This window comes from Ichthyophthirius multifiliis (assembly GCF_000220395.1).
Source record: "Ichthyophthirius multifiliis unplaced genomic scaffold scaff_1120509251407, whole genome shotgun sequence".
Lineage (NCBI taxonomy): Eukaryota > Ciliophora > Oligohymenophorea > Hymenostomatida > Ichthyophthirius > Ichthyophthirius multifiliis.
In genome coordinates, this window is record NW_004085903.1 from 67,029 (window position 1) to 94,446 (window position 27,418).

At 16.8% G+C, this 27,418-nt stretch overlaps 6 protein-coding genes across 6 annotated transcripts, besides 43 other annotated features; 4 read left to right on the plus strand and 2 right to left on the minus strand. All coding sequences in view use genetic code 6, as the record gives it.

The window, feature by feature from the left end:
• The first annotated feature begins 187 nt into the window (after positions 1–187).
• Positions 188–233: a microsatellite.
• Positions 194–246: a microsatellite.
• On the plus strand, positions 246–2,941 carry IMG5_197930 (myb-like DNA-binding domain protein; the record flags this gene model as incomplete). Its single annotated transcript, XM_004024160.1, has 9 exons — positions 246–676; positions 724–807; positions 874–1,189; positions 1,226–1,256; positions 2,058–2,158; positions 2,215–2,302; positions 2,344–2,386; positions 2,441–2,703; positions 2,832–2,941. 9 exons carry the CDS (start codon positions 246–248, stop codon positions 2,939–2,941), a joined length of 1,467 nt encoding a protein of 488 aa, XP_004024209.1.
• Positions 1,281–1,316: a microsatellite.
• Positions 1,863–1,910: a microsatellite.
• Positions 2,735–2,767: a microsatellite.
• Positions 2,739–2,797: a microsatellite.
• Positions 2,942–3,040: 99 nt separating the features above from the next.
• IMG5_197940 (hypothetical protein) lies at positions 3,041–4,976 on the minus strand (the record flags this gene model as incomplete). The annotated part of the gene is made up of 2 exons (XM_004024161.1): positions 3,041–3,795; positions 3,845–4,976. 2 exons carry the CDS (start codon positions 4,974–4,976, stop codon positions 3,041–3,043), a joined length of 1,887 nt encoding a protein of 628 aa, XP_004024210.1.
• A 540-nt stretch (positions 4,977–5,516) lies between these two features.
• Positions 5,517–5,638: a microsatellite.
• Positions 5,553–5,663: a microsatellite.
• A 442-nt stretch (positions 5,664–6,105) lies between these two features.
• Positions 6,106–6,138: a microsatellite.
• Positions 6,125–6,165: a microsatellite.
• An 80-nt stretch (positions 6,166–6,245) lies between these two features.
• Positions 6,246–6,319: a microsatellite.
• A 2,777-nt stretch (positions 6,320–9,096) lies between these two features.
• Positions 9,097–9,164: a microsatellite.
• A 1,505-nt stretch (positions 9,165–10,669) lies between these two features.
• Positions 10,670–10,700: a microsatellite.
• An 89-nt stretch (positions 10,701–10,789) lies between these two features.
• On the plus strand, positions 10,790–12,915 carry IMG5_197950 (flagellar microtugule protofilament ribbon protein, putative; the record flags this gene model as incomplete). The annotated part of the gene is made up of 5 exons (XM_004024162.1): positions 10,790–11,000; positions 11,122–11,361; positions 11,412–11,671; positions 11,716–11,886; positions 11,947–12,915. The coding sequence occupies 5 exons, from the start codon at positions 10,790–10,792 to the stop codon at positions 12,853–12,855; spliced, it is 1,791 nt and encodes a 596-aa protein (XP_004024211.1). The 3' UTR covers positions 12,856–12,915.
• Positions 12,916–13,012: 97 nt separating this feature from the next.
• Positions 13,013–13,068: a microsatellite.
• A 384-nt stretch (positions 13,069–13,452) lies between these two features.
• IMG5_197960 (hypothetical protein) lies at positions 13,453–14,394 on the plus strand (the record flags this gene model as incomplete). The annotated part of the gene is made up of 5 exons (XM_004024163.1): positions 13,453–13,482; positions 13,568–13,691; positions 13,754–13,822; positions 13,893–14,311; positions 14,377–14,394. The coding sequence occupies 5 exons, from the start codon at positions 13,453–13,455 to the stop codon at positions 14,392–14,394; spliced, it is 660 nt and encodes a 219-aa protein (XP_004024212.1).
• Positions 14,395–14,696: 302 nt separating this feature from the next.
• Positions 14,697–14,726: a microsatellite.
• Positions 14,727–14,869: 143 nt separating this feature from the next.
• Positions 14,870–14,972: a microsatellite.
• Positions 14,884–14,972: a microsatellite.
• Positions 14,899–14,969: a microsatellite.
• Positions 14,973–15,517: 545 nt separating the features above from the next.
• Positions 15,518–15,561: a microsatellite.
• A 605-nt stretch (positions 15,562–16,166) lies between these two features.
• On the minus strand, positions 16,167–19,298 carry IMG5_197970 (hypothetical protein; the record flags this gene model as incomplete). Its single annotated transcript, XM_004024164.1, has 7 exons — positions 16,167–17,077; positions 17,132–18,362; positions 18,431–18,514; positions 18,557–18,667; positions 18,715–18,894; positions 18,951–19,212; positions 19,285–19,298. The coding sequence occupies 7 exons, from the start codon at positions 19,296–19,298 to the stop codon at positions 16,167–16,169; spliced, it is 2,793 nt and encodes a 930-aa protein (XP_004024213.1).
• Positions 16,224–16,269: a microsatellite.
• Positions 18,364–18,424: a microsatellite.
• Positions 18,368–18,424: a microsatellite.
• Positions 18,368–18,434: a microsatellite.
• A 46-nt stretch (positions 19,299–19,344) lies between the features above and the next one.
• Positions 19,345–19,426: a microsatellite.
• Positions 19,427–19,444: 18 nt separating this feature from the next.
• Positions 19,445–19,493: a microsatellite.
• A 10-nt stretch (positions 19,494–19,503) lies between these two features.
• Positions 19,504–19,554: a microsatellite.
• Positions 19,508–19,555: a microsatellite.
• A 214-nt stretch (positions 19,556–19,769) lies between these two features.
• Positions 19,770–19,885: a microsatellite.
• Positions 19,799–19,885: a microsatellite.
• A 40-nt stretch (positions 19,886–19,925) lies between these two features.
• Positions 19,926–19,955: a microsatellite.
• Positions 19,956–20,499: 544 nt separating this feature from the next.
• Positions 20,500–20,544: a microsatellite.
• A 238-nt stretch (positions 20,545–20,782) lies between these two features.
• Positions 20,783–20,817: a microsatellite.
• A 783-nt stretch (positions 20,818–21,600) lies between these two features.
• Positions 21,601–21,670: a microsatellite.
• Positions 21,671–21,968: 298 nt separating this feature from the next.
• Positions 21,969–22,027: a microsatellite.
• Positions 21,978–22,033: a microsatellite.
• Positions 21,981–22,050: a microsatellite.
• Positions 22,051–22,091: 41 nt separating this feature from the next.
• Positions 22,092–22,133: a microsatellite.
• Positions 22,134–23,545: 1,412 nt separating this feature from the next.
• Positions 23,546–23,580: a microsatellite.
• Positions 23,581–23,605: 25 nt separating this feature from the next.
• Positions 23,606–23,634: a microsatellite.
• Positions 23,632–23,688: a microsatellite.
• Positions 23,689–24,014: 326 nt separating this feature from the next.
• On the plus strand, positions 24,015–26,928 carry IMG5_197980 (phospholipase d1, putative; the record flags this gene model as incomplete). Its single annotated transcript, XM_004024165.1, has 2 exons — positions 24,015–25,972; positions 26,206–26,928. Coding segments are annotated over 2 exons (2,681 nt in total), but the record flags the coding sequence as incomplete, so codon positions are not given.
• Positions 26,104–26,154: a microsatellite.
• Positions 26,104–26,156: a microsatellite.
• Positions 26,122–26,160: a microsatellite.
• Positions 26,929–27,418: the final 490 nt, after the last annotated feature.

The window sequence follows — 27,418 nt, forward strand, 5'->3', positions numbered from 1 at the left end:
AGAAATTAATAATATAATAGTATTTAATTTTTTAATGATTAAAATATTTAATATATTATATAAAAAAAAAGTTATAAAAATGAATATTTTATTATTTTGTGATAAATTATAGTTTTATATATTTATATAATTTTAAAAATAAATAAGGCACTAAAAATAAATTAAGGGAAAAATAAAAAACAGATACAAACAGAAAAAAAAAAAAAAAAAACTTAAAATAAAAAAAAAAAAAATTATATATAAAAATGTAATATATCTAAACACCTATTGCCCTAAAGTAAGACTCATATTAAATAAACGAGATTTTTCTCCAATTATTAGATTCAGTCTTAACCCCAAACCCAGAAAATACTCAAAACAGTACTTCTCAAAACGAATCTTCATAACCTCGCCTAAAAAGATGGTGGAAACCTGAAGAAGACGAGCTTTTAAAGGATTTAGTAAAAAAGCATGGGCCAAAAAACTGGAAAAAAATAGCCTCATATTTTGAAAATCGTACAGATGTTTAATGCTTACATAGATGGCAGAAAGTTCTTAATCCAAATCTTGTAAAAGGTCCTTGGACAAAAGAAGAAGATGAAATTGTTACTTAATTAGTAATCAAATAAGGGCCTAGAAAATGGAGTTAAATAGCAAAGCATTTACCTGGAAGAATAGGTAAATAATGTCGTGAAAGGTATACTTTATTTAATTATTTTATGATATATATTTTTAATAATAAAGATGGCATAATCATCTAAATCCTGATATTAAAAAAGATAAATGGACTGAAGAAGAAGATAGAAAAATAATAGAAACTCATAAATTGTATATTTAATATTTTTTATATATGTATTAATTATAAATATTAACGTATTTTTATTTTAATTTCAGATATGGAAACAAATGGGCTTATATTACTAAGTTTTTACCAGGAAGAACTGACAATGCTATAAAAAATCATTGGAATTCTACAATAAAAAGAAGAATAAATTAATAAAGTCAATACTTATAAGACATTAAATCTCCTTGTTTTGTTAAGATTCTAAAGAAAAACTTATAATAAAACGATGAATAATAGGTTTCAAAAAGTCCAAATTTAAAATAATAAGATATTGTTTCTACTTAATATCCAAGTGCTTCTAATTTATCTTTATAGAAAAACAAAGGATTTTAAACTTATAAAACTGTAAATGAATTTTCAACTCCTGTAAAAAATAATCCGAAAAATAATTTATTAAATAAGGTAGAAACAAATGCATAAGCTATTTAAAAAAGTAATTTTTATCAGTTTATTTACTTATTATTTATATGTTTTTGTATTTTTTATATTTTTTTTTTAGATGAATATTTAAATTTAGTGTTTCCTTTATTATAAATAAATGGATTATAAAATCTTGAAAATTCTTAAAAATTACTCGAAAAAATAAACAGTTTAATACAATATAAATAATGAGATATATTAAAATTGAAAAAAAAAAGAAAAACATTTTAATTAAAGAGAAAAAATTATTTATATATTAATTAATAATTAATGTAAAAAAAAAAAAAAATTAATAAAGTAATATAAATATCAATATATTTGATTTTATTTATATTAAGTACAGATAAATATATATTATAAAAAATATTTAGATTTCAAGGAATTCGTATTTATTTATAATATCTATATATTAATTTATTAATAGTCTTAAGTAATTATTTTAATTTAGTAAAAAATTTTTACTAAAAAAAAAAAAATCAAACTTAAATTGTATATATGAAAAATTTAATATTTAACAAAATTAACTTAACATTTATTTTTAAAATATTAATGAATAAAAGTCTATTTATTGAAGAAATCAATTAAATATTATATTTTATTTTAAATAACGATTATATACATAATTTTTATTTTTAATAAATAAAATAATTTTGATTTTTAATTAATATTTTATTTTTATTTGATATTAAAAAAATAAAAAATACATAATATAAACTATAATGAGTATGTTAACAAAGTCAAAAGTGGATGCTAAAAGTCTTACTTAATACAAAATTAAAATAAATTATATATTAAATAATTATAATAAAAATAGATCCAGGAAATTACTTAGCAAATCTAGAATTTATAAAGAATTTCGATAATTCTATACCAGATAATTATGACACATTAGATGAACCTATTTCAAGATCTATAGTAAAAAAATTAAAAATAAAAAACAAACAAAAAATATTAATGTAAAAATAAAAAAGATACGAGATCTAAAAATGATAGCAATAAAACTTAGATACGTATTAATTCCTTATTTTCGAGAAAACGATAAAAAAGCATTATAAGAATGTAAAAATAAATATTATAATATATAAAAAAATAAAATTAAGGGGATCTATGGGGGCCTATGATTTTTTGTTTAATTTTAGCTTTGTATTTATTAAAAAAATTTAAATTTAATTATTTATTTTTAATTTTAAAAAAAAGTATTTTAAGCTTAAATACAAATGACAATAATAACATATACGGATAAATAAGTATATTAGTATTTGGAGGATCATTAGTAATAACAGTAAATATAAATTTATTAGGAGGAAATGCACATTTTCTTTAAAGTGTATGTATATTAGGTTATTGTATATTTCCAGTTGTAGCAGCATCTATTATAATAACTTTTGTAAATATAATATTTAACCATTTTCTTTATAAATTAGGAGTAGTTGGAATTGCTTACATATGGTCATGTTGCTGTAAAAAATATAAAATATAAAATATAATAAATATATATATATATATTTATATATTTATATATTTTTTAATAATTATAATTATATTTATTTAATTTTTTTGTATCTTATTTTAATTTTATTAAAAAAAGCTTCAATTGCATTTATGTCTAGTATAGTACCTTAAGATAAAAAATTATTATCTTTATACCCTATATTTTTATTTTTTTTATTTGTTAGTTGGTTTTGTTTATTTATTTGATTATATATATCATTTAATTATTTATTTATAAATTTAAAAATTTTTATACAATTTTATATATTTAAAATACTATATATATTATTATAATAAATTTAAAATTCATTAAGCAATATTTTTTAATTAATTAATTATATTTGTATTTTAAAAATAAATTGCATCATCTAAAGGTGTTCTATTAAAAACATCTTTTTATGAAAAATCAAAATGTACTACATATTTTAAAAATTTTATAATTTCCCATTTATTTTCACAAGCTGCTATATGAGCAATATTTCTATTATCAACATTTGTATATATATTTAAATTCTTAAGTCCTGAATGAAAAAATAACTTGATCATTTCCAAATCATCATTAATAACACTTTCAAATAATACATTAGTTAATTAATTTTTATCAGCTTTAATTTCACCTTTATTTTAAACCAAAAAATTTACAATTCTTTTATTTTTTGTTAAAATAGCTTCATATAATGCTGAATATCCGGCTTCATCCTACATATTAATATCTATATTTTCTTTAATCAAGAATTTTACAACTTCTTCTTTCTATTCTCTTGCTGATATATGTAAAGCAGTTCTTTTATAATAATCATAAAATCGAAAATTAATGTTTTGTTATTTCATTTAGTACAAATGGTACATCAAACCATATTAAGCCATATAACAAGCTATTCCGGGTAAGATAATACTTTTAATAGTTTTAAATTATGGATTATTATAGTTATTAATATTCTCAGTAATAGATGATATTAAATTTGCATTATTTATTTCAAATTTTAGTTCATTTTTATTTACACTAATTTCTCCTCTTAAGCTTTTTTGGAATTAAGCTTTTATTATATCTTTATTATATTCTTTTTTTTATTTATATATATATATTTATAATTTAAGAATTTATTTTACATTTAGTTAATAAATAAGCTAATTTAGCTAAAGATGCTTCAAAAGTCATATCTCCTCCATAAAAAAGTTTATATTTATCATATATATCAGAATTATGAATACTATAGTATGAAGAAAAGCTTTAAAAAATTATTAAAATAATAATATTTTTCTCATAAGCTTATTCAATAATATCAAGAAATTCTTAATCATGAATAGGTATATTTCCCGGCCCATATCCTTCAATAATAATTCCTTTGGCCTAATTTAAATCTATTATTCTTTTAAGCATCTTATTATCGAATAAAGGTGTTAATTATAGACACTCAATATTTTATTTTGTAATATTTTTATAAACGACAAGCTCATCATCACCTTCTATTTTAAGAATAGCATTCCAATTTACTTCTATATGAATTTTTAACTACGCAATAGGACAATAATTAGGTGAAGAATAACTATCTAAACCCTAAGAATCTACTTTAGTGCACCTATTTGCCCTAAATAATTTATTATTAAAGTAAATAAGTACCTCAGGAATAAAAAAATGCCCTGCAATAGTAAGTGCTCCTAAAAGATTATTAAATTAATCGTTTCTCATTATATTTAAAGGAACTTAAGAGCCTGTTAAAATTATTGGTTTACGTAAATTCTCGAATGCAAAGGAAATAAAATTGCCTGTATATGTCATGGAATTTGTATCGTGAATAATTATAAAAGCGTCATATTTTAGGTAATTTTCTTCAAGTATGTTTATCAATTTTTCAATAAGTTTTTTATCAAAAAATGTTTTTTCGAATTTTCTTTACATTTGCAAAATCTTATAATATATTCGGCGATTGTATTCACTTTTTGGAGTTATTAAAAAATCATTTTAATTATTTTAAAAAGTATAATTTAAATCACAAAAATAAAATATTTCTCGCATTTTATAATATAAATCATTTTGTTTTTAGTTTATTATAGTGTTTATTATAAGAACTTTTTTATCTTCAGTTTTTTTAAGTATTTTTTAATTTTAGGTTTTTTATTAAAAATCTTCATTTAATTATAATATAGGAAAATTTTCGACTTAATCTTGTTCTGTACAATCAAAACTAATTTAACATTTCGAATTAGTTTTTATGTTTTTTTATTCAGGACTTTAATGCATTAATATAGAGTTTTTTCTTACTTTTAATGTGGCTGAACGTTAATTTTATAAGTCTTAAAGTTGCTTTTTTTCAGACTCTAAATGATTTTATACTAAGAATTTTTAAGAACCTACTTTAAATTATTACATTTTTAATAAATTAATTATTTATTTGCTTTTTTTTATTAATAAAAAATGATTTAATAGATAAATTAATTTTATTTTATTTTTCAAAAAAATATATAATAATATATAATATTTTATTTAATATTTTGGAAATTACAATATTTTTTTTTTAATTTAAATATTTTCAAATATTTATTTTATTTATCAATATCTATGACCTGAAACTATATTATATCCATGATCTGCATAAAGACCAATATTATCTTTAATAAATTATGAGTCCTTTTAAATACTATTATGTATATATTAAACACCTCCAAAGTTATTTTAATTATTAAGATAATTATTGTAGTTAAATTATCTAGTTTTTCTAAAATCATTTACATAATGAATTAATTTATTTTATGTTAATTAATTTTATTAATTTTGAATAAAATTATTATTATAATTATTAATATAATCATTATCATCATTATTATTATTATTATTATTATTATTATTATTATGGTTATTATTATTGTTATTTTTATTATTATATTATTTATTAATTTTTATTAGATTAATAATTAAATTACTTATTATTTTTATTTTCTTAAATTTAAAAATTTAATGAATAAGAAGGAGATTTTCTATAATTTCTAGTCTTTTTTTTAAAAAATAACAAAATAATATTAATTTTTAACATATATACATGATTATATGGAATATTTTAATTTTAATATGCTTAATCGTATTTTATTTATTTCTCAATCTAAGATTTAATTATATTTACTTAAGAAAAATCTTAAAATATTTTTTTTTTGTATTCCTTTTCTAATATAGCCTTTTACTTTTCTTATAAAGCTTGTGCTTCTAAAATTTATCTATCTAGTTTTTTTTATTCTTCTTCTTTTAATTTTTTTAATTAGTTATATTTTATTTATTCATATACAAGATCGTCACATTTATAACGTAAAATTTTTTTCTCTTTATTAATAATATAATTATTTTAATCTATTTATTTTAACTAGTGCTATATTTATATAAAAATAATTATTAAAAAAAAATATATATTAAATAAATATACATTAAATTAATTTATATTCAAACTTTTAACATTATTTTCTAAATTATATTATTTGTTAATTTAATGAAAAACTTAAAAATCTTTATCAATCTATATTTTATATATATATATTATATATATATATATATATATATTTATATATATTTATATAATTATATATAAATAAATATATTTTTTATAAATACATTTTATTATTATTATTTTATATACTATGCATCCCTTTATCTATATAAATTTAATTATTCTTAAAAAGTCATTTCTTATTAAATATCTTGTTTTTATCTCTTTATTAATTCATGCCTTTAATTTGCCAAAAGATAGTTTTCTTCGGCTATTTTTCTTTAATATTCTATTTATGCGTTTTTTAATAATGTTTATGCCTCATTTATTTCCTATTTTAACAAATATTATTTTTTAATAGAGTTTTATATTTTAAAAATACATAATCATTTTGTTTCCAATAATCTTTAATATATTTTTATTCATTATTTTTATAATATTAAAGTTTATATTAATTATCAAAGGTAGGGCCTTTTGATTAAATAATAATCAAATATATAAATAATTTAAATAAATTAAAAATATATTTACTAGTAATATGTTCTATTTAATTTGAATTTTGTTAATGTTAACTATGGCTTTTTGCAATCATTAATAAATTTTATTACTATTAGAAAGCTTATTAATATATTTAAAATTAATTAAAATAATAATAATGCAAAAATTTTATTAAAAGAATATTTTCATATGAATAAATTGAAATAAAAATTATAAAATTTATTAATTTCATATTTTTTATTTAAAAATTTATTTAACAGGATAATAAATAAAAATTTATTATAAAAAAGTTATTTTTTTAATTTATTTATATATTATTTATTTATTATTATAAATTTTATATTTTATTATGCCAACTTCAATAAAAAAAAGAATTTAAAACCAAAATAAAAGTCATTTAAAAGGAAATTCTAATATATATATAAATTATAACTATTTACGTATAATATATATATTAATATATTCTTAAATAAATTCAAAAATCATATAATAGTAAGACAGACAATTAAAGCTTAGACCATAAATATAATATGAGTTATTATTTATAAAATCAAAGCAAAAATAATTATTATATAATGCTATAAACAATAAAATAAAAACTAGGATTTCTATATCTTAATATAAGCATAAATTATTCTATTAAAAAAAAGCATTTTTAGTTTAACATTTTATAAAACCAAAAAAATGTTAAAATTTTTAAAAAGCTAAATTCTTATATTTTAGATAGCAAATAATTTTAAATAGAAATATAAATATTTCATATATAAGAAAACACCAAAATAAAAAATGAGGAAATACAATAATAAAAATTAAAAGAAATAAATAAATAGTTTTTATATTTTAATAACAATATAAAGGGAGAGATTTTATTAATAAATAAAAAGTTCTTAATATATTATAAAGGAAATAAAAGAAATGAATTAACTTTAAGTTATTATTGACTCTTATAATATAATTATAAATAGGAAATATTAAATAAATATTCATTAGATGAAATATAAAGATAATGAAATGATAAACAAAAAATATATATTATTTTTTTCAATAATAAAGAATCGTTAACTAATTTTATTTGTTAAGGAAATTAAAACAATAAATATATATATATTAGTAAGATTATTATAGAAAAGTAATTATTGACTAATATAAGCATTAAAATAGAGGTTTAGAAGGAATAATAACTCTTTTATAATATAATAAGAATGAATTTACATATTTAATTATATTACAGAAATTATTTTTTAATATTTATATATTTTTATTAAGAAAATATTAATGAGAAATATTAATTTTAAAAAAGAGTTTCTTAAAAATTAAGAGGTATTTTTTATAAAATATATGGATATGTATTTTTATTTTTAGGTTAATAAAAAAGGGACACCGCGGTTTAAAAAAGGAAAATAAGATGAAAAAAGGTGTATATAAAATAATGAAAATTAAAATATTAAAAACGCTTGAAAAATAAAATTTTATTTTAATAAATAAAAAGTTTTTTAAATTTTAAACATTTTAAATTTGATAATGATTGTATTTTTTTATTTATTTAAATAAAAATAGATAATATTGTCTAATATTTATAAGGTTATATAATTATAAAAGAGTTAGAAAATAAAATTATGTTATTAAAACTTTTATTTAATAAAATGAAATCAAATAATTATTAAATTAAGCAGATAATAAAAATACAGGTCATTTCAATTTTTTATTTTTGTATTTTTCTGGTATATATTATCTTAAAAAAATCAATATTTTATAAACTACTTATTCAATTAATTAAATTTTAAAGATAATAAAAATTAATTATTTTAATATTTAAAGAAAAGAAATAATAAATTTTATAGTATATAAATAAATATTTTACACAAAACAAGCGATTATTAATGTTTCGTAGTTTTTTTATATACATTTAAAAAAATATACACAATTAAAAATTCTCCTTTAAGTAGGATATTAAATATTTACATTTTATTATCTTAATAATGAAATTGTATTTAAGCATATTCATACTAAGAGGTTAAAAACAAGGTTTTTATTTAACTTAAATTTATTATATGTATTATTTTAAATATTTTTAATTTTTCTAGTTTATAATTTTAAAGAACTATTTCTATTTATTAAAATAAAATTTAGCTTTCATCTGCCTAAAGGATAAGTGACATAATGTAATTAATAATTTTCTATCTTAAAAACAGCCTAAAATAACATTCAAATAATCGTATTTTTAATAAATCGTAATATAATTAATACATCATTTAATATATTTTAATTTAAATCTTTAGATATCATTAAATAATGGTATAAATATTTTATTTATTTTACATAAGCATTTCTTTTTTTATGCTAATCATATATTTAAACTAGTAAAATTTAATATTTTCTTTCGATATAAAGAAATTTAATTTACAAATTTTTTTTTGTTAACAAAATTTCATTTAATAATTTGTTTATTTTAAGAAAATGAATATAAAAAAATATTTGTTTTTAATTGTTTTTTTAAGTTTTTTTTATTTTTTTTAAAAAAACAATATATAAAAAATTAAATTAATAAAAAATCTGATATTATATGTATTTAATTTTATATAAATAAATTTTATCAATTTTACAAAATTATTGAAATTGAATTATTTTTTGCTTACTTTTTTATATTAATTGTTTTATAAATAAAATAAAATTTAATTAAGTATTTATTAAAAAAAGTATATTAAAAGACAATATTTATTAGTTAATTTAATAAATATACAAACCTAAAACATTTAATATTATTTTTTTTAATAATAATTAAATTTTTTATTAAAAATATTTTATTTAACTTAGTATTTTTTTATTTTATTTTTTTGAAAAAAAAAAAAAAACTCCATTTATAATTTAATATAAAATTTTATTTTTTTTATAATAAAAAAAAAAAATTGTTAAAAATAAAAATTAAATAACAAAATAAAAAAATTCTTATTTTCATTAATTTTTTAGCGATTCATTTTAATATTAATTTATATTTTTTTTAATAAAAAATAATAATAAAAATATTATTAAAAAATAAAAAATAAAAAAAAACTATATTAATATTTAACATCTTCTTACAAAAAATAAAATACATAAAAAAATATACACAAAAAGAAATGTATTAATATATTTAATATACAAAAAACTTATACGAAAATTATGAATTTTAAGAGCCTCATTAAATAAGTAGTTCATAAATATGTAAAATATATGGAATTTAACCTATTTCCGAGGCCCTTTCAAATGATGAAGTAACGTAGCGCTAAGCCGAAAGCAATACATCAAATTATTTATAAAAAAATGATAAAAAAAATACATTGTAATAAAGTACAAGTAATTATTTAAGTTCGTCTAATATACTAACAAAAAACATTACCAACGATCATACTTTTAATAAAATTACAAATAAAAAAATTAATTCGACTTCACAATTACCAATAAATTAAGATGAAGATAAAATAAATAAAGAAAAAATAGAAATAAATCTGAATTAATATCGAAATTCAATTAATTTTTTTTGTTAATATTGTTAAAATAATATATAAACTTAAATTTCGTATAAACCAACGTGTAAAACACATTCAATATCGATTTTGTTTGGGATTTTTGGATTTTTATGTGGATTATGTTTTGTTCCTTACTATTTTCCAAATAAATTTTAAACTGCTATTCATAAATGCCCTATATGTGAAAATATATTAGGAGAAAATACTTTTTGAATAATTTTATATGTAAAAAAAATGGTTTTTTTTTCATTTTTTTCTTCTATTTAATTAATATTTTTATAAAAAAAAACATAATAATATAAATATGTATATAAATAATTATTATTTTTTAATAGTAGTATAATGAACTAAAAAATATAAAAATATTTTATTTTTTTGTTAATCTTTATATTTTAATTTTTTTTAAAAAATGTAACTTAAAAAAAAAAAAGTAATTTAGTTTAATTTAAACTTCAAAAATATATATATATATATCTATATATATATATAAAAAAAACATTTCAATAAATCAATATTTTTTTTTTTTTTTAAATAGAAATACATTTATAATAATAAAAAAAATAGTAAAAGAAAAATAAATGATAAATCTTAATTTACCCAAAACAGTTCCTTTACTACCTGGTCATTGTTTCCCAGATTTCGTAAAAGAAGCTCATAATAAAACTTAACAATTTTCATTAATAAATAAAATACCTTAAGAAAAAACCAATTATATAGAAGAAAAAAGCGATTAATTTTTAGTTGATAATTTAAGAATGGGAACACCATTAAATTTGACTTATGGAAAAAGTAAATAAAAAACAAATGATATATATTATAATTTATTTATATTTTTGTAAAAAATAAATAAAGGAAAAGCACCTTTAAATGATTATATCCCTAGAATTTAACCTCCTTGGTTAAAATATAGATAGATAAGTGTTAAAATTTATGGCTTATTTTTAAGAAAGTGTAGTAGAAAATCCAAATGAAAATTATAGAATTCGTAAATGTGCTATTTATTTCTATTTATCTGATGGAACTATGCATATAAATGAACCCAGAGTTTCTAATTCTGGAATTCAATAAGGAGTTTTTGTTAAAAGATAGAAAATTCCTAAACAACTAAATTCGACTGAAAGTTATTATTAATGGGAAGATTTGAATTTAGGTAAAAAAAAATCTTATTTATTTATTTTTATAAAAAATAAAAAATATAAGGAATTAATTTAAATTTCTTTGAAAGAGTTTTTAGAATTTTCGACTGTGATGCTTTTACTAGAGAATTCTATGATTATATGGGAGTAACATTAAATGAACCTGAATCAATGCCTAAAGACTGTTTTGAAGTTTAAAGATAACTAAAGGATTTGAAAATACCTCCACCAGATACAAAAGAATACAATGAATATAACGAAGTTAAATTAGGAGGAGGGCATCCTAATGGAGGATTAAAATAATATATTGAAAATGATAGAAAAGTAACACTTTTAAAATAATAAAATACAATTAAAAAAAAAATTAGGTTTTATCTTTTAATATTTTATGGAATGATATAAGTTTAGAAGGAGGACTAAATTATTTTGTTTTAAACTACTTTTTAGCAGATAATTAAATTGAAATTAAAGAAATTATAAGACATAATAGTGGAAAAGATCCGTTCCCTTTACTTTTAAATAGAAAAAGATTACCAAAAGTATATATATTTTTTTATAATATAAACAAATAATATTATTATTATTTTTTTTTAAAAAAGGAACCTATTTTAACACATTATCCAGGAATGACTTTAAAAAAAGAAGAATTTTACAGCCCAATAGATTTAATATGTGGAAAATTAATAAGAATATATTCAAAAGATTGTTTAATCTATGATTGTGATCCTTTCACAAAAGAATGGTATTTATAAAACTTAAACTTATAGCAAATGCCCATAACTCTAAAAAAAGAAGATATCAAAAAATTTTACTAACCAGTCCCACCTTATCATGGATATGGAAGTGAGGAAGATTCGCTCGGCAGTGTTTATTCGTTATAACCAAAACCTCCAAGAAAGGATATAAATAAAATGCATACTTAAGATTAATATATATTAAGATTTGAGGCGAGACTTATTTCTTAAAATAAGGAAGATAATAATAGAAGATTCATAATTTCTTTTTACTGTGGAGATGATACAGTCATGGCATATGAAATTTGCGATAAAAATTCGGGCATTTGGGGTGGTAAATTTTTAGAAAGAATGTTACATAAAAGTCCTATTAGTGGAAAATACTATAATGAAATTGACTTCTAAATTGGAGAATTAATATAATTAGGAGCTTATTAATTCTAACTTTTGAGAGCAGATGAATATACACATAAATATATGAAATCTAAACCTGAAGTTTTTAGAGAAGCTGATATTGAATAAGTTTTAATTAGATTAAAAAAATTTGCAAGCAAATATAATAGTTATGAAAATTTCTTAATTGATATAATAAAACATGTTGATAAGAATAATAAAGGTATAGTAGAATTTAATGATTTAGTTGTGGGTATGAAAAAATTAGGTTTTAATTTAACTTATTAAGAAATTTATACTCTAATGAGGTATTTCAATTTAACTGAAGATTGGAAACTTTGCATGAAGGAATTGTATGTTAGTTTGGGAGGAAAAAGATGAAGAAAAATTATTTTTATTTTATTATGTTTTGTTTTAGGATTAAAATTTTTTTATAAAAATATATATATATAAATAAAATAAAAATAAATTATTGTTTGTATATAATTATATATAAATAGATATAATGATATATATATATAATTTATAAAAAAATTAAAATATATATATATTAATATATATTTTTTAATTATTTATAATTAAATATATATATTATTTTTTTTATTTATTTTATTATATATAAAATATAATGATAATAAATATTATTTTATATATACTTTCTAAATATTTTATTCTTTTTTTAAATTATTATTATTCATTATTATCTAAAATTACATTTTTTATAAATTTTATCCTTTTTTTATATATTTTTGCAATTTTTATTATTATTAATCTAAAACTGCAAAGTTTTATACATAAAAATAATTTATATTTTTTTATTAAATATATATATATATATATTATTTTTTTATTATTTTTATATTAGATATAAATGTTTTATTTATTTATTATTAAAATTATAAAATAAAATATTTTTATATTTAACACAAAAAAAATAAAATATAATTAAATTTATAAATTGTTGATAAAAAATAATAAATGGATGAGCAATAATAATATATTCAATAAGTAAAAAAGTTTTATAATAATATATTTTTATATATTAGAATGTAAAATCATATTATTAACTTATAACAATTAAAAAAAAAATTAGTAACTGGTAAATATATTAAAAAAGCCTACAGAAAAAAGAACTTAAAAAGACTTACACATATTAATAAATGAGACTAAAAACATAGGCTTTTTTTATTAATATATTTAATCTGGAGATAATGATAGTAATTATAAAACTAATATATTTTTAAAAATAACTTATTTTATTATTTATTTATTTTCAAAGTTCATTATAAATGTTGCAAGAATATGAAATACTAATATTTAAATTAAGATTAAATAGTTTTTCAAATTGGTTATTTATATTTTATATTTATTTAAATTTAAATATTATTATTTTTTTAAATCAAACAAAAAAAAAAAAGATTCAATTGGTTCAACATTTTATATAATTTTATAAGGAACTGTAGGAGTTCATATAAGATTACCTAATTAAACTGATTTAAGACGAGTAAAAGCATTAGAAACTGGAAGTAGTTTTGGAGAATTAGCATTATTAAATAATAAACCAAGATTAGCAACTATTATATGTGAAAGTGAATGTCATTTTGCTACTTTAGAAAAGAAATAATTTTTATAAATTTTGAAAGAAAAAGAAGAAGAACGAATTAATAATGAAATGGGTATATTTGCTAAAATGCCATTTTTAAAAACATGGAATGCTAATTTGATAAGGAATTTATATTTAAATTCTCAAAAACAATAATATATTAAAGGAGATAAGCTTTTTAAAGAAGGAAATGAACCTTAAGAAGTTTTTATTATTTTATAAGGAGATTTCGCAGTATGATTTTTTATAAAAAAAAAAATATTTTTAATTTTTTTTTTATTTTTTAAGTATGAAAAAAGGTTTTATAAATAAGATGATGAAAATGAAAATAATAATAAAAATTTACTTATGAATAAAGGAAAAAGAATTTCTAAATAAATAAAAGTTGATTTTTTTTTTATGTTTTTTATTTTAGTTAAACTTAAACAAAAAAAATAGGTATATATGTATTCAAAAGGAGAAATTATAGGAGAAGAAGAAATAATAAAAGAATAAAAAAAAGATAATTTACAGCTATATGTGAAAGTAATTATGGTGAATGTATAGTTATAAAAAAAAATGATTTTTAATTAAGAGTTTTAAATGAATAAACGTCAAAAGAATATATAGAAGATCATTTATAATTAAAAGATGAATAATTAAAAGTGAAACTTTAAGAATTGTAAAAATATACAGATTTTTATAAAGATTATATATATAACAAAGCAAAATAACCGAGAAAAAATATAAAAAATATAAATATGAAATAAAAAAGTGAAATAGTGAAAAGTTTTTTAAATTAAGATACATATAAAAAATAAAATTAAAATAGTAATAGTAAAAATAAAAATAATAATAATAATTGATAATAAAAATAATAATAATAAGATAATAATATAATAATAGTAATAATAATTTTCTTTCAAATAATAATAATCAAAATTTTAACAATTCTAATGTTAACATTAATTAATCTATTTTAAATATTAATAAAGATTTATCAAAAAAAGAAAGTTTTTTTGATTTCGGAAAAAAAAACTCAACTTTTCTTAATTTTGATTATTTAAATATTTCTAAATCTAAATAAAATATTGAGCCTTTGAATAATAAAAAATAGTTATAATATTCTTAATAAAAAAGTTTATTATTTTAGAACCAACTGGAGTTTAAAATAGTAAATCTTCAATTAATTTAGATTTTTCGTAAACCTAATTAAATAAAATAGTTATATCACCTATTACTACTTAATTTCTTAATATAAATTTTAATTATTAAAGCAATTATAATTCTCAATATCTATTTTAAAATATTTCAAAATCATCTTCTTTGCTATAAAATAATATATGTATTACTTTTTTTTATTAAATAAAAAATTTAAAATAAAATATTTTATTAAAAATAAATAGTTTCTATGTAGAACATTAATAATAAAAATAAAATATAAAAATAAAGTTTAAGTATTAATAATAGTAATCGTATGAATAATAATAGTAATAATAATAATATAAATAGTATGATTTTTAAAGATAATTCTAAATAAAAAATATTCAAAAATAAATCTGAAATTTTTAGTAAATTAAAAAGTAAAGAATCTCCTTAAAAAAATAATAATTATAATGAAAAAAAATAAGGTGTAATGTAAATTTCATCTAAATAAATAAGTTAAATTTTAAGAGATAATTTTTAAAAATAAACAAATTCTCATTTACCATAAATTTGATTAAAACAAAAAAATATAAATATATATTTCTTTTGTTATATTATTTTTCAATTATATTTTTTTTTATTATTATTTTCATTTTTTCTTACTTGCTTCTAATAAAGCAATAATAGAAGTTTTATTATATTCAAAATCTTTTAAATCCTTTATTTATATATATATATATAAAAAGTAAGTATAAAATAATTTACCTTGAAATTATTTTCAACATTATTTAAACTTTATTATATTAAAGCAACCTTTTTCTAAAGATATTCTCTACCGTAACTATCTTTATTTAAGTCAGTAGCTTTTTTTAAAATCAAACTAATAAACTATTCTAAAACTATACTTATTTATTTCCCATTTTCAAAATAACAAATAAATGAATTTACTATTTTTCCACAAATATCAATTAATAAATAATTACCCTATATTATAATATTAAAATAAATAAAAGAAACTAAAAAAATATTTATATAAATATAAATTAAAATAATTTATATATATAAATACTCTTTAATCATATTATTTTGAGATAGAAACATTAATAATTTCCTTACATTTATAAACTAATCCCTCAACTTAAACCTAAATTGCATCACTAAACTCCTTATTATTAAAAAGTTTATCATTAGATCTAACCCCGTCAATATGATAAGGAAGATTCTATTACATTTACACACATAAGTAAATTAAAAAGTCCTAAATTAAACACAACTAATAATACTCAGGACAAAATCCTTACCACTTATATAAATTAAGTATATTCAAAAATCCTTAAAAAATATAAAGCATATCATTTTCTGGATTTTCTGGCAAAACAATTAAAAAAGAAACCATATTTGATAAAAAATTCTTAAGCAAATCTTCACTTATAGTCTATTATTATTCTGGAATTTCAGATAATATTTAAAGAGCAGTTTTAAAAGCCGACTCAGATTAAGAAATAAGATTATGAAGAAGAGCAACTTACGAATTTTGGACATAAAGCTTAAATTAAAGAAAATTATCTTCTATCATAGGGATTGTTATATAACAAAAAGCTATACAGGCTTATAAAAACCCAGTTATTTTTTTCGATTATTTATTGTTTTTGATAAACGAACGGGCAAAAAATGATAGGGAATTGACTTTTTCGATTAGATAGATTATTATTTCTTATATATAGCCGAAAGAACTTCTTATTTCAGTACAGAAGTTTAAAATTTATTCTAAATCAATGCCAAAATCTATTTTATTAAAGAAATTTTCAAGTAGATCGAATATTTCTTTTTTTTCTTCAGGATTTTTGTATTCTATTTCATTTAGATTTTTCGCAACTAAAAAAACAAAAATAAAAAAATATAAAAAGAAATTAAATTTAAAAAAATTACTTTATAAAATAGCATGAATAGCTAATGGATCTTAAATTTTTTCCTATCTATCTCTTTCCATGAATAACTTAAGAACTTTTTTACTAACAGAGACTTTCATTTAAGGCGGAAAAAAAGAAATAAACTAAAAGAAAGGTTCAATAGTTAAAATTTCCCCCACGTCATCACAATTAGATAAAATGGTCTTTATAAAATCTTCTAATTTTTCAAAAACATGCATTTCTGAATTTTCTACAGAATTAAAAAGTTAGTTAAACTTCTCAATAATAAGTTAAAAAGCCTAAGTCTTTTTATATCCTTTGAAAATTTTATTTACTAATTCAATATATGGAACTAGAATATCTAAAAAAACCGTCAAATTATTAACTTCGGAAACATCAAGCCAAATCAAGTTTAATATTTCATTTGGAAGTGGTTAATTTTGTATACTTTTAACCAATTTAGGTATAAATAAGTTATATATTTTAAATTTATGGTCAACATGATAGCTTTAAATAATTTTAAATATCTCTCTTGCAGAAGAGCAAATAAGTTAAGGTGAAAAACTCTATATTATTTAAATAAGAACTGCCGAATGTTAATTAGATTTTGTAAAAAGTCCAAAAAGATCCGCGAATTCAGCATCACTGCAATTTTCGGAATAAAACCTAAATGCAGTTAATAAAAAAGGTTCGAAAAGTTTCATATATTCTTCCCCTATTAATCCTGTTGAATTAAATTAGGGTTAATGCATATAATAAAAAAAGTCTTCTAGTTGTTATAAAATATGAGATTTTTCTTTAGGGAGAAGTTCTGCCCCGATTCTCAATATAAATATATTATAATTTATACTGTTAATATAATCACCTATACTTCTGCTTTAATAAGATAATTTTAATAATTATTATTATATATTAGATGAGTCTATGAAATAATTTATAGGAAGTAAAGCTGCTTCTATATATATTCGGGGAACTAATTCTCGGATAGAACTGACTTTTCTTAACCAGTTTTTGCATATTTCTTGGCAACTTTCAGGAATATTAGAACCGGAAATATCAAAGAAGGTCAAGTTTTTTAATTTTTCGGCATTATAAGTTGGAAAAGCGAGCTTTTTCATTCTTTGGAAAACGAATTTGGAAAAACTGTCTAAAATATCCATTATATAAACGTATTTGTAAGGAGAAAATTTAGGTTGTTCATTGTCATTGAATAGTTTTATAGCTTAAATTGTAATTTATAAAGTACCAACCTATTTTATTTTATTTAATTTAATTTTATATTATTTTATTTTATTTAATTTTATATTATTTTTGAAACTTTATCTTATTCATTCCATTTCTTTTTCATTTTAGAATGCATATCAGATAGATAATCTATGTAAGATTTCATAGTTATCATTTACTTTTTTATTTTTATTTATATATAAATAATTTATATTTTTACATTTTATATCTTTTATTATGATGATTATTCATATTCCATCTTATTTGAGCCACTTTAGGCTTATTTAAATTTGTTTTTTTCATCTATTGTTAGAGCAGATTATCCGAAAGGCTTTTTTTATTATTATTATTTAATAAAAACTTATAATATAAGTTTACATTTATAACTTAATTTTTTAAGTCTTAAACTTTAAAATCAAATATTTTCATAAAATCCTTTCTTATTTGTTCCCAAAGTATATTTTATACTTCGTCTGATAATTATTATCGAGAATTTTTATCATCTTTAATAATAACAACTCTTTTATTTTAATCAACTAAAGATTCTTCTTTTTTAAACTTTGTATATAGTTTAATTTTAATTTTTATTTCCTTTGTTTATATAAAAAAATTACAAATAAAGATTGTTATTATTATGGACGTAATAAAGGATTATATAATTATGAACTTGTCCGTTTTGATAAAGGATCAACAAAATCACCTTCTGTTTTGATGTTGTTTTTAGTTTTATTTGTTACTTCTGAAATTATTTTAAATGCATTATTTACGGATTCTTTTTTTTATAAACGATCTTCTTTTAATGGGTTATAAGTTGTTTGATGATATTTCTTCAGACGGTTTCTTGAAAAAAAATCATAATCTTTTTCTTTAATTACACTTTATATATTTAATTAATTATTAATTATCAATAGAATTTTTTTTTTTTTTTTTTTTAATAATTGTTAATACATTTTATCAGACATAAAAAATGAATTCTTTTTTTTTAATTTGAAATAAAATATTTTTATAAAATATATATAAATATAAATATTAAATTATTATAAAATTACATATAAATATTTATAAAAATCTAATATTTAATTATATATAATAGAGAAATAATAAAAAAATATATATATTTATATATATATTTATATATATATATATATATATATATAATTAATAAAAAAATATAAGAAAAATATATTATTATTAAATAATAAAAAATTTATATTATTAATTATCGTTTAAAGTTTAAAAATAGAGCATATATACAATATAATATAAAAATTTATTTTAAAATCAAAAAAAATGATTTATATAAAAAAACTAAATAAAAAATATAGTAAATTTTTATTAAATATTGTTATTATTTTATTATAATAATAAATAAATATTAATTAAAGAATATATTTTTTAAAAAAATTTATAATATATATATATATATATAAATATTATAATTTATTTAATTATATATTTTAAATATATATTTATATTTATTTTTTTATATAATAATTTTATATTTATATATTTTTTATTTTTTATAATTATTATTATATATTATTTTTATATCATAATATTTTATTTTTTAATATATTTTTTTTAAAATAAAATTAATTATTTTTAAATTAATTTATTTTATAATTATTAAAATTTTTATTTTATTATTAAAATAATAATTGTAAAGTATTTTAAAAATAAAAAAATATGTGTTGTGGAAAAAAAAAACCTGCTAAAGCTCCTCCAACTCAGCCCTAAAATATTGATCCTCCTGCTCCTTCTCCTACTAATTATTCAAAAATAAATATTATACATTAATAAATGAAAAACAAGAATCTATTTACATAATAAAATCTACTTGATATTATTGAATTTCTTGAAAACAATTAATATTGTAATTTTTCTTATTTCTAAGAAAGTCAAGATACTATTTTAATATCATGTAATTAAGAAACACAAGAACAAAAATAATTAATTATAAAAGTAAAAAAATAATCAACTTAGAAATTAAATGAAATAAGTAAAATTATTGATGCAAACTAATAATTCATATCTGAAGATAAAATGTTTTATGTATTTGATAAATAAATTAATTTTTAAAAAAATTAATATTAAACTTATGAATATTAATTATACTAATATAAGTATATAGAAAATTCTAGTATATTAAAAAAAAAATAAAAAATATATATATAAATATATATATAATATATATATATATATATATATTTACATTTTATTTAGCTAATTTGGAAAATTATTTAAAATAGCATAATTAACTAAATTAAGAATAGCAAATAAAATTAGTTATTTCATTATTAGATGGATTAAATATTATGCATGAAGAAAAAAATACCATTCATTCAAACATTAAATTAGAAAATATTATAATGCTTTAAAACTAACCTTTTTATACAGATATATAATTTTAATCTTTTTGTAAAAATAAAAACCCTTTTGTAATTTTTTAATTTCTTTTATATTAATTTTTATTTATATTAAAGTTACATAAAATGTGTACTAATAGAAAACAAGAGTAAGATTTCGATTAATAAGTAAAATATAAATGTTTTTATTTTTATTTTTTTTTCATTAGACAGATATATTAAGCTTAGGTTTTATTGTTTTAATGATTGGAAATTTAAAAAAATTTAAAATAAATACTATTAAAGATGTTCAAATAAGTGCCCTTGGAAAAGATTTTAATTAAGGTTTGCTACCAGCATAATTAGAATTTGATAATAACTCAATTATAATTTAAACTGGAATCGAAATGATATCTTTAAATCCTCCTTCATCTTAATAATTATTATAAAATTTAATTAATAAATTAATTGATAAAGAGATATCTATTCCTTAAATTTACTCAAAAAATATTTTAAAAGGTTGAAAATAATTTATAATTTTATTTTCATAAAAAAAAATATATATATAGAAGCTAATAAATAGGTTGATTTTGTATTTAAATCGTAATATATTTTATTTTTTTGTTACCTATATATTAAAATATATATATGAATTTTTATTTTTAATAAATAGAAATCCATAAGATAAAGATGAAGATTTATTAAAAAAGGTATCAGAATTAAAAAAACTTAAATATTTGACAAGATTTAACTTTGATTGTTCGTAAAAATAAATATTTAAAATTTTTTTTATTTTATTTATTATAGAAATAATTTCAATTTTACTTAAGAAGGATCAATAAAATTAGTTTAATAATTAATAATTCCTTAATTAAAGCAATTTTATTTAAGCTTTTAGTAAACTAAATATATGTAAATTTATATATATATATATATATATATATATATATATATATATATATATATATATATATATATATATATATATAAACATTTAATTAAATTAGCGATAATGATTATTTCTAAGATTAATTTATATTTGAATTAGCAAATACATTAAAAGAATTAAAAAATATTGAAGATTTAAAACTTGACTTTACTTGGAATAATATATTTAGTGACGAAGCATTAATTAAATTAGCAGAATCAATTGGAGTAATGAAAAATCTTAAAAAAATAGAACTTAACTTTACATGGAATAATGTATTTACTGATAAATCATTAATAAAATTAGTAAAGGAATTGTAAGAATTATAATTATTAGAAGATATAAATATTCGTTTTGAGTATATAATAATATATATATATATATATATATATATATATATATATATATATATTTATATTTTTATTTATATTTTTTTTATATAAAAAAATAAAAAGTTGGAATAAAAACTTTTAAGATGAGAGTTTAGAAATGTTAAAAAATTAATTTAAAATTTAAAAAGTTAAACTCATTTAGATTTTGATAATAGTTGGAATCATAAAATAACTGATTAATAAAAATTATAATTATCTAAATTTAGCAGTAGATTAAGAAACAGTAAAATTGTATTCAGGTATAAAAATTTTTTATATAGAATATAATATTATATACATTTTTTATAAATTAAAAAAAGTTAATATACAACAGTAAAATGAATTCTTAGATATTTATTTTTTATATATTTAATAATATAAATTATATTATTATATATTTACTAAAAAATATAGTATAAAATATTTTAAATTAGCGATTTTATCTTTTAAAATAAATTTTATTTCATATTTTAATCTAAATAAAAAAACTTAACTTTTATTATAAAATAAAACAAAATAATATTTATTAATTAAATAGAAAAAAAGTTAATTAAAAATATTATATAAATATATTCAATTTTAATTAAGATTATACATAATATTTATAAAGAAATCCACAAAATAAATAATTTAATAACATCTCCATTTATAAATATTAAATCAAACAGAAACTGAAATTTCTAAAAATGATTATAAGAAACGTCAAATTTAGTCAATAAATATTTGAAACTATCTGACTAGATAATTAAGCATATATTTAACTTGTATTAACTTTTTAAATTTTAATTTATATTAATAAATTATACTATATAAAATGTTCGAATATTTAATTTAATAAGTATTGATTTGACTTTTTTGAAATTAATTTTTTTGTAATAAATAAAAAAATTAAACTTAAAATTATAACAATTTAATTTGTATTTTGCTAATAAAAAATAATAAAGAAAATTTACCTCTTTTTTAAAAAGATTAATGTATATGAATATTTAATTTGAGGATATTTTTAGTTTATATTTTAGTAAACAAAATAAATTAATTGAAATTTAAGAATTCTAATAATATTAAGATATACATAGTATTATTTTAAAATAAAAGTAATCTGATTTTTATACAATGGAAATGAAAACAATAAAAACAATAAAATTTAAAAATTTAAGACTAATAGTTTTGCCATTTTTATTTTTGAATTTTTATTTTACTGTATAGATATATATTTTATCGTTTTTTTTTTATATATATATATATATATATTTTAGATATTTAATTATTTTATGAGTATTTTAAAATCTTTTATAAAATAATAATATTTTAAAAAAAAATTATTAAAACTTAATAAAGATTTTAACAAAAAATAAAACATAAATTTTTATTAAAAAATGAATATTGCTTTTAATAAAGAGTTTAAAATAAAAATATAGTTCATATATTTTAACAAATATAATTTATGTTTAGGATTATATACTTTTAATATTATAAAATTTTTAATTTTTTAGATTTTTTATTTATAAAAGATAAATAAAAATTATACTTATTGTATATTTGATATTTAAATATATTGTATTTTCTAATAATTTATTAATAATTTTATTTATAATTTATTTTTATATAAAATATGATTTCTTATCTAAATAAATTATTTTTAAATAAATTATTTAATAATTTATAATTTTTTTTTTTTTTCATATAATTTTTTTTTAATATTTTATAAAAATAAAATATATAGTAATTTTCTGAATTGTTTTTTATAAAGAATTAGTTGAGTTAAACTTATAAATATAAGTATATTAATTTAATATATATATTGAATAAAATATAAATATTTTATTTATTATAATTTTTTTTTTTTTATATATTTTATCATATTATTTTTGATTTTATTTCTTTTATTAAATATTAATAGAATAAAATAGTATCAACAATATTTTATTTTTTTAAATAATATACATTATTCAAAAATTAAAATTTATTACATTTAATAAAACAAAAATATATAAATAAAATCTATAAATTTAATTTAATAAATAAAAAATAATAATGTTTGACGAAGAAAAATAAACACAATTTAATCATAAAAAAATAGTAAACAAATAATATGGAATAAATAATAGTTATTAAACTACTCCAAGATAAAAAAAATACAGTTAATTTTCTCAATTAAATATATTTAATGAACAAAGTAAAGTGAAACAAGAATATGAAGAAAAAATAAGTCCGCAAAATAAAGACTCTTAGAAAATAAAAAATGAAGATAAATATATAGAACCTTTATTTAAATACACCGATGATTCAAGTGATGAAATCGATAATAATAAATATTCTCATTTACAAATCTTTGGAAAAGATTATGTTAGTTTTCAAAAATATATTGATTATATAGAAAGTAATGACTTTAATATAGAAAAGCTAATAAAAAAATTCCATTTATAAAATATCGGAAATATATATTTATTTTAATTAAAATTCAAGACTTTTAGATGGACGTAAATAATTTATTTATATTAACATATTTTTTATATATAAATACTTATTTTTTTTATTAGTATAAGAAGAACAATCCAACAAATAAAAAAAATTGAATTAGAATATTTAAATTTAACCAAATATATCGATTCATTAGATAAAAAATTCATACCATTAGACTCTTAATAATTAGAAAAAAGTACGAACTAAGGCGAAGTATTAAATATTCTCTAAGATTAACTATAGAACATAATAAGTTAATTCAATTATGACTAAGAAGATGACGAAGATTAATATACTAGAAAATAATTAAGGCTTTTATAAGAATTTAAGCTTTCTTTGAGATGTTTTTGTGAATTTTCAGATATATTTGAAGACGGTAAGTAGAAGTATAAGGAAGTTTTTATAAAAAAGCAAGCCGGAGGTAGATATAACTAGAGAAGTCTTATTCAAAAACTTTCTTGTAAAACCTTATGTAAATGCTATGATAAAAGATATTTTATAATTACTTAAGATGGTATTATGTATAGTAAAGGACTTGTGTACCCTAATTCTTAATTAAGGGAAGTGATACTATTCGATTATAATTTTTAAATATAAAGTGGTTTGGAATATACAGGATATTAGCTAGGATTTGCAATTAAAACAAATAGTCGAAAATTTAATTTAATATCTTATGATGTTTTTGATTTTTTAGACATTCTTTTTGCAATAAAGAATGCTTATGATCATTCTATATATGCAGGTGTACATCGATTTAATTCTTTTGCACCACCTAGACTTAATTGTATTGCTAAATGGTATGTAGATGGGCAAAATTATTTCTCTGATGTATATGATGCCATTGACTCGGCTGTATAAGAGGTTTTTATTACCGGTTGGTGGGTATCTCCGGAGCTTTTTTTAAAAAGACCACCTGAAAAATATCCAGAATCTCGACTAGATTTTTTGATTTAGAAAAAGGCAAATGAGGGCGTGAAATTTTACATTAGTGTATATTGTGAAACGGAGCTTGCTTTGTGCTTAAACTCTAAGTATACTTAATCTAAATTATAAGGGTTGCACCCTACAAATATTTTAGTTTAAAGACATCCGAAATATGTTTTGCCCTTTATGTGGAGTCATCATGAAAAAACAGTTGTTATTGATTAAGAAGTGTGTTTTATTGGAGGATTGGATTTGTGTTATGGGAGGTGGGATACTTAAGGACATTTATTGTTTGATAAAGGAGAAAAATAATTTTTTACGGGAATTGAATATAATAATATTAGAATTAAGGATTTTGAGAATGTTACGAATTTTTAAGAGTCTAATATTAATAGGGATTTTTAGTAAAGATTACCTTGGCATGATATTGCAACGAGAATTATTGGGCCGTCGGTAAAAGATGTTTCAAAGCATTTTATTTAATATTGGAATTTCGCATAGATTGATAATGATAATAAAGGAGGACATTAAGGGTTTCTGATTCCGTAGGAGAGAGCAGGATAAAATAATCCATTTAAACCGTATATTAAAGAATTTAATTAAAAGTTAAAAGGTTTTAAAGATAAAGTTTAAGGGTTTATTAAAAATAAAATCAAGAAAATTCAACCAGATATCTAACATTATTTAGATTAACATGATATTTCTTTTGATTTATTAAATAGAATGTATTTTTCTAAAATAAAAATGATATAACTAAATTATAAATAAAAATATAAATATAAATATATATATATATAATAATAAAACATATTATATTATTTATATATAATATATTTAGTAATAAACCATAATTTGAACATTAACATACTTTCAAGAAATAAACAAGTTTTGAATAAATGCTTATGAATTAAGAAGAAAAACCTCGTGAGGAAATATTATAACTTTTAAAGTAATTATAATAAATAAAACTTGACAATGATTATGATGAATACGAAGATAATTAAGTTGAGAGTTCTAATTCTTAAAAAGAAAGCATTATACTTGAAAAATTATAGTAACCTTAAGCAAATTATGATACTAATTTTTTAGAAAAAAATGAATTACATGATGACAATGAATTAACTTCTAAAGCAAGCCTTAAATCAAGAAAAGATTCTATTATGAGATTTTCATCTTACAAATCTATGTTTGATAAGTCTTTCGATAATTTTGGTAGTATATAGAAAGAAATTATTTAAAGAAAAAATATTCTTAAATTATAAGTTAAAAAATTTAAATAAACAAAAAATTAAACTTAGTAAAAATGTCAAATTTTGCGTTCCGCAAGCTTTTGGTCTCTAGGATTAAGTAAATTGGATACTGAAACTTCAATTTAAATTGCCTATTTGACTCTTATTAATGAGGCCAATCATTATATTTATATTGAAAATTAATTTTTTATCAGCTCTCATGCAGGTACTCCCGTTAGAAATTAAATAAGTAATGCCATTGTTAATAGAATTAAAAAAGCGGCCGCTGAAAAAAATAATTTAAAGTTATTGTTTTTATACCTTTATTACCAGTAAATTTTTAAATATAAATATTATAAAATGGCTTTATTTTTAAACACAAAAAAATAAAAATAAAAGGGATTTGAAGGAGAAATTAATTAAGAAAATTCAGCTATTATGAAAATTTAGTTACATTGGGAATATTTAACAATTTGTAGAGGAGGAAATTCAATATATGAAGAATTAAAATAAGATTGTAATATAGAAAATCCTTTTGATTATCTTTAGTTTTTTGGATTAAGAACACATGATTTTCAAAATAATAAACCTTATACTGAGATTATATACATACACAGCAAGGTAGATTTATTAACTTTAATATAAATAAATACAATATATAAAAAAAAGATGATGATAATTGATGATTCTATAGCTATTATAGGATCAGCAAATATAAATGACAGAAGTTTAAAAGGAACAAGAGATTCAGAAATAGCTGTTTTTATTTATTTAATTAGAATATATATTTCTAAATATAATATTTTTTTAAAAAAAGATTAT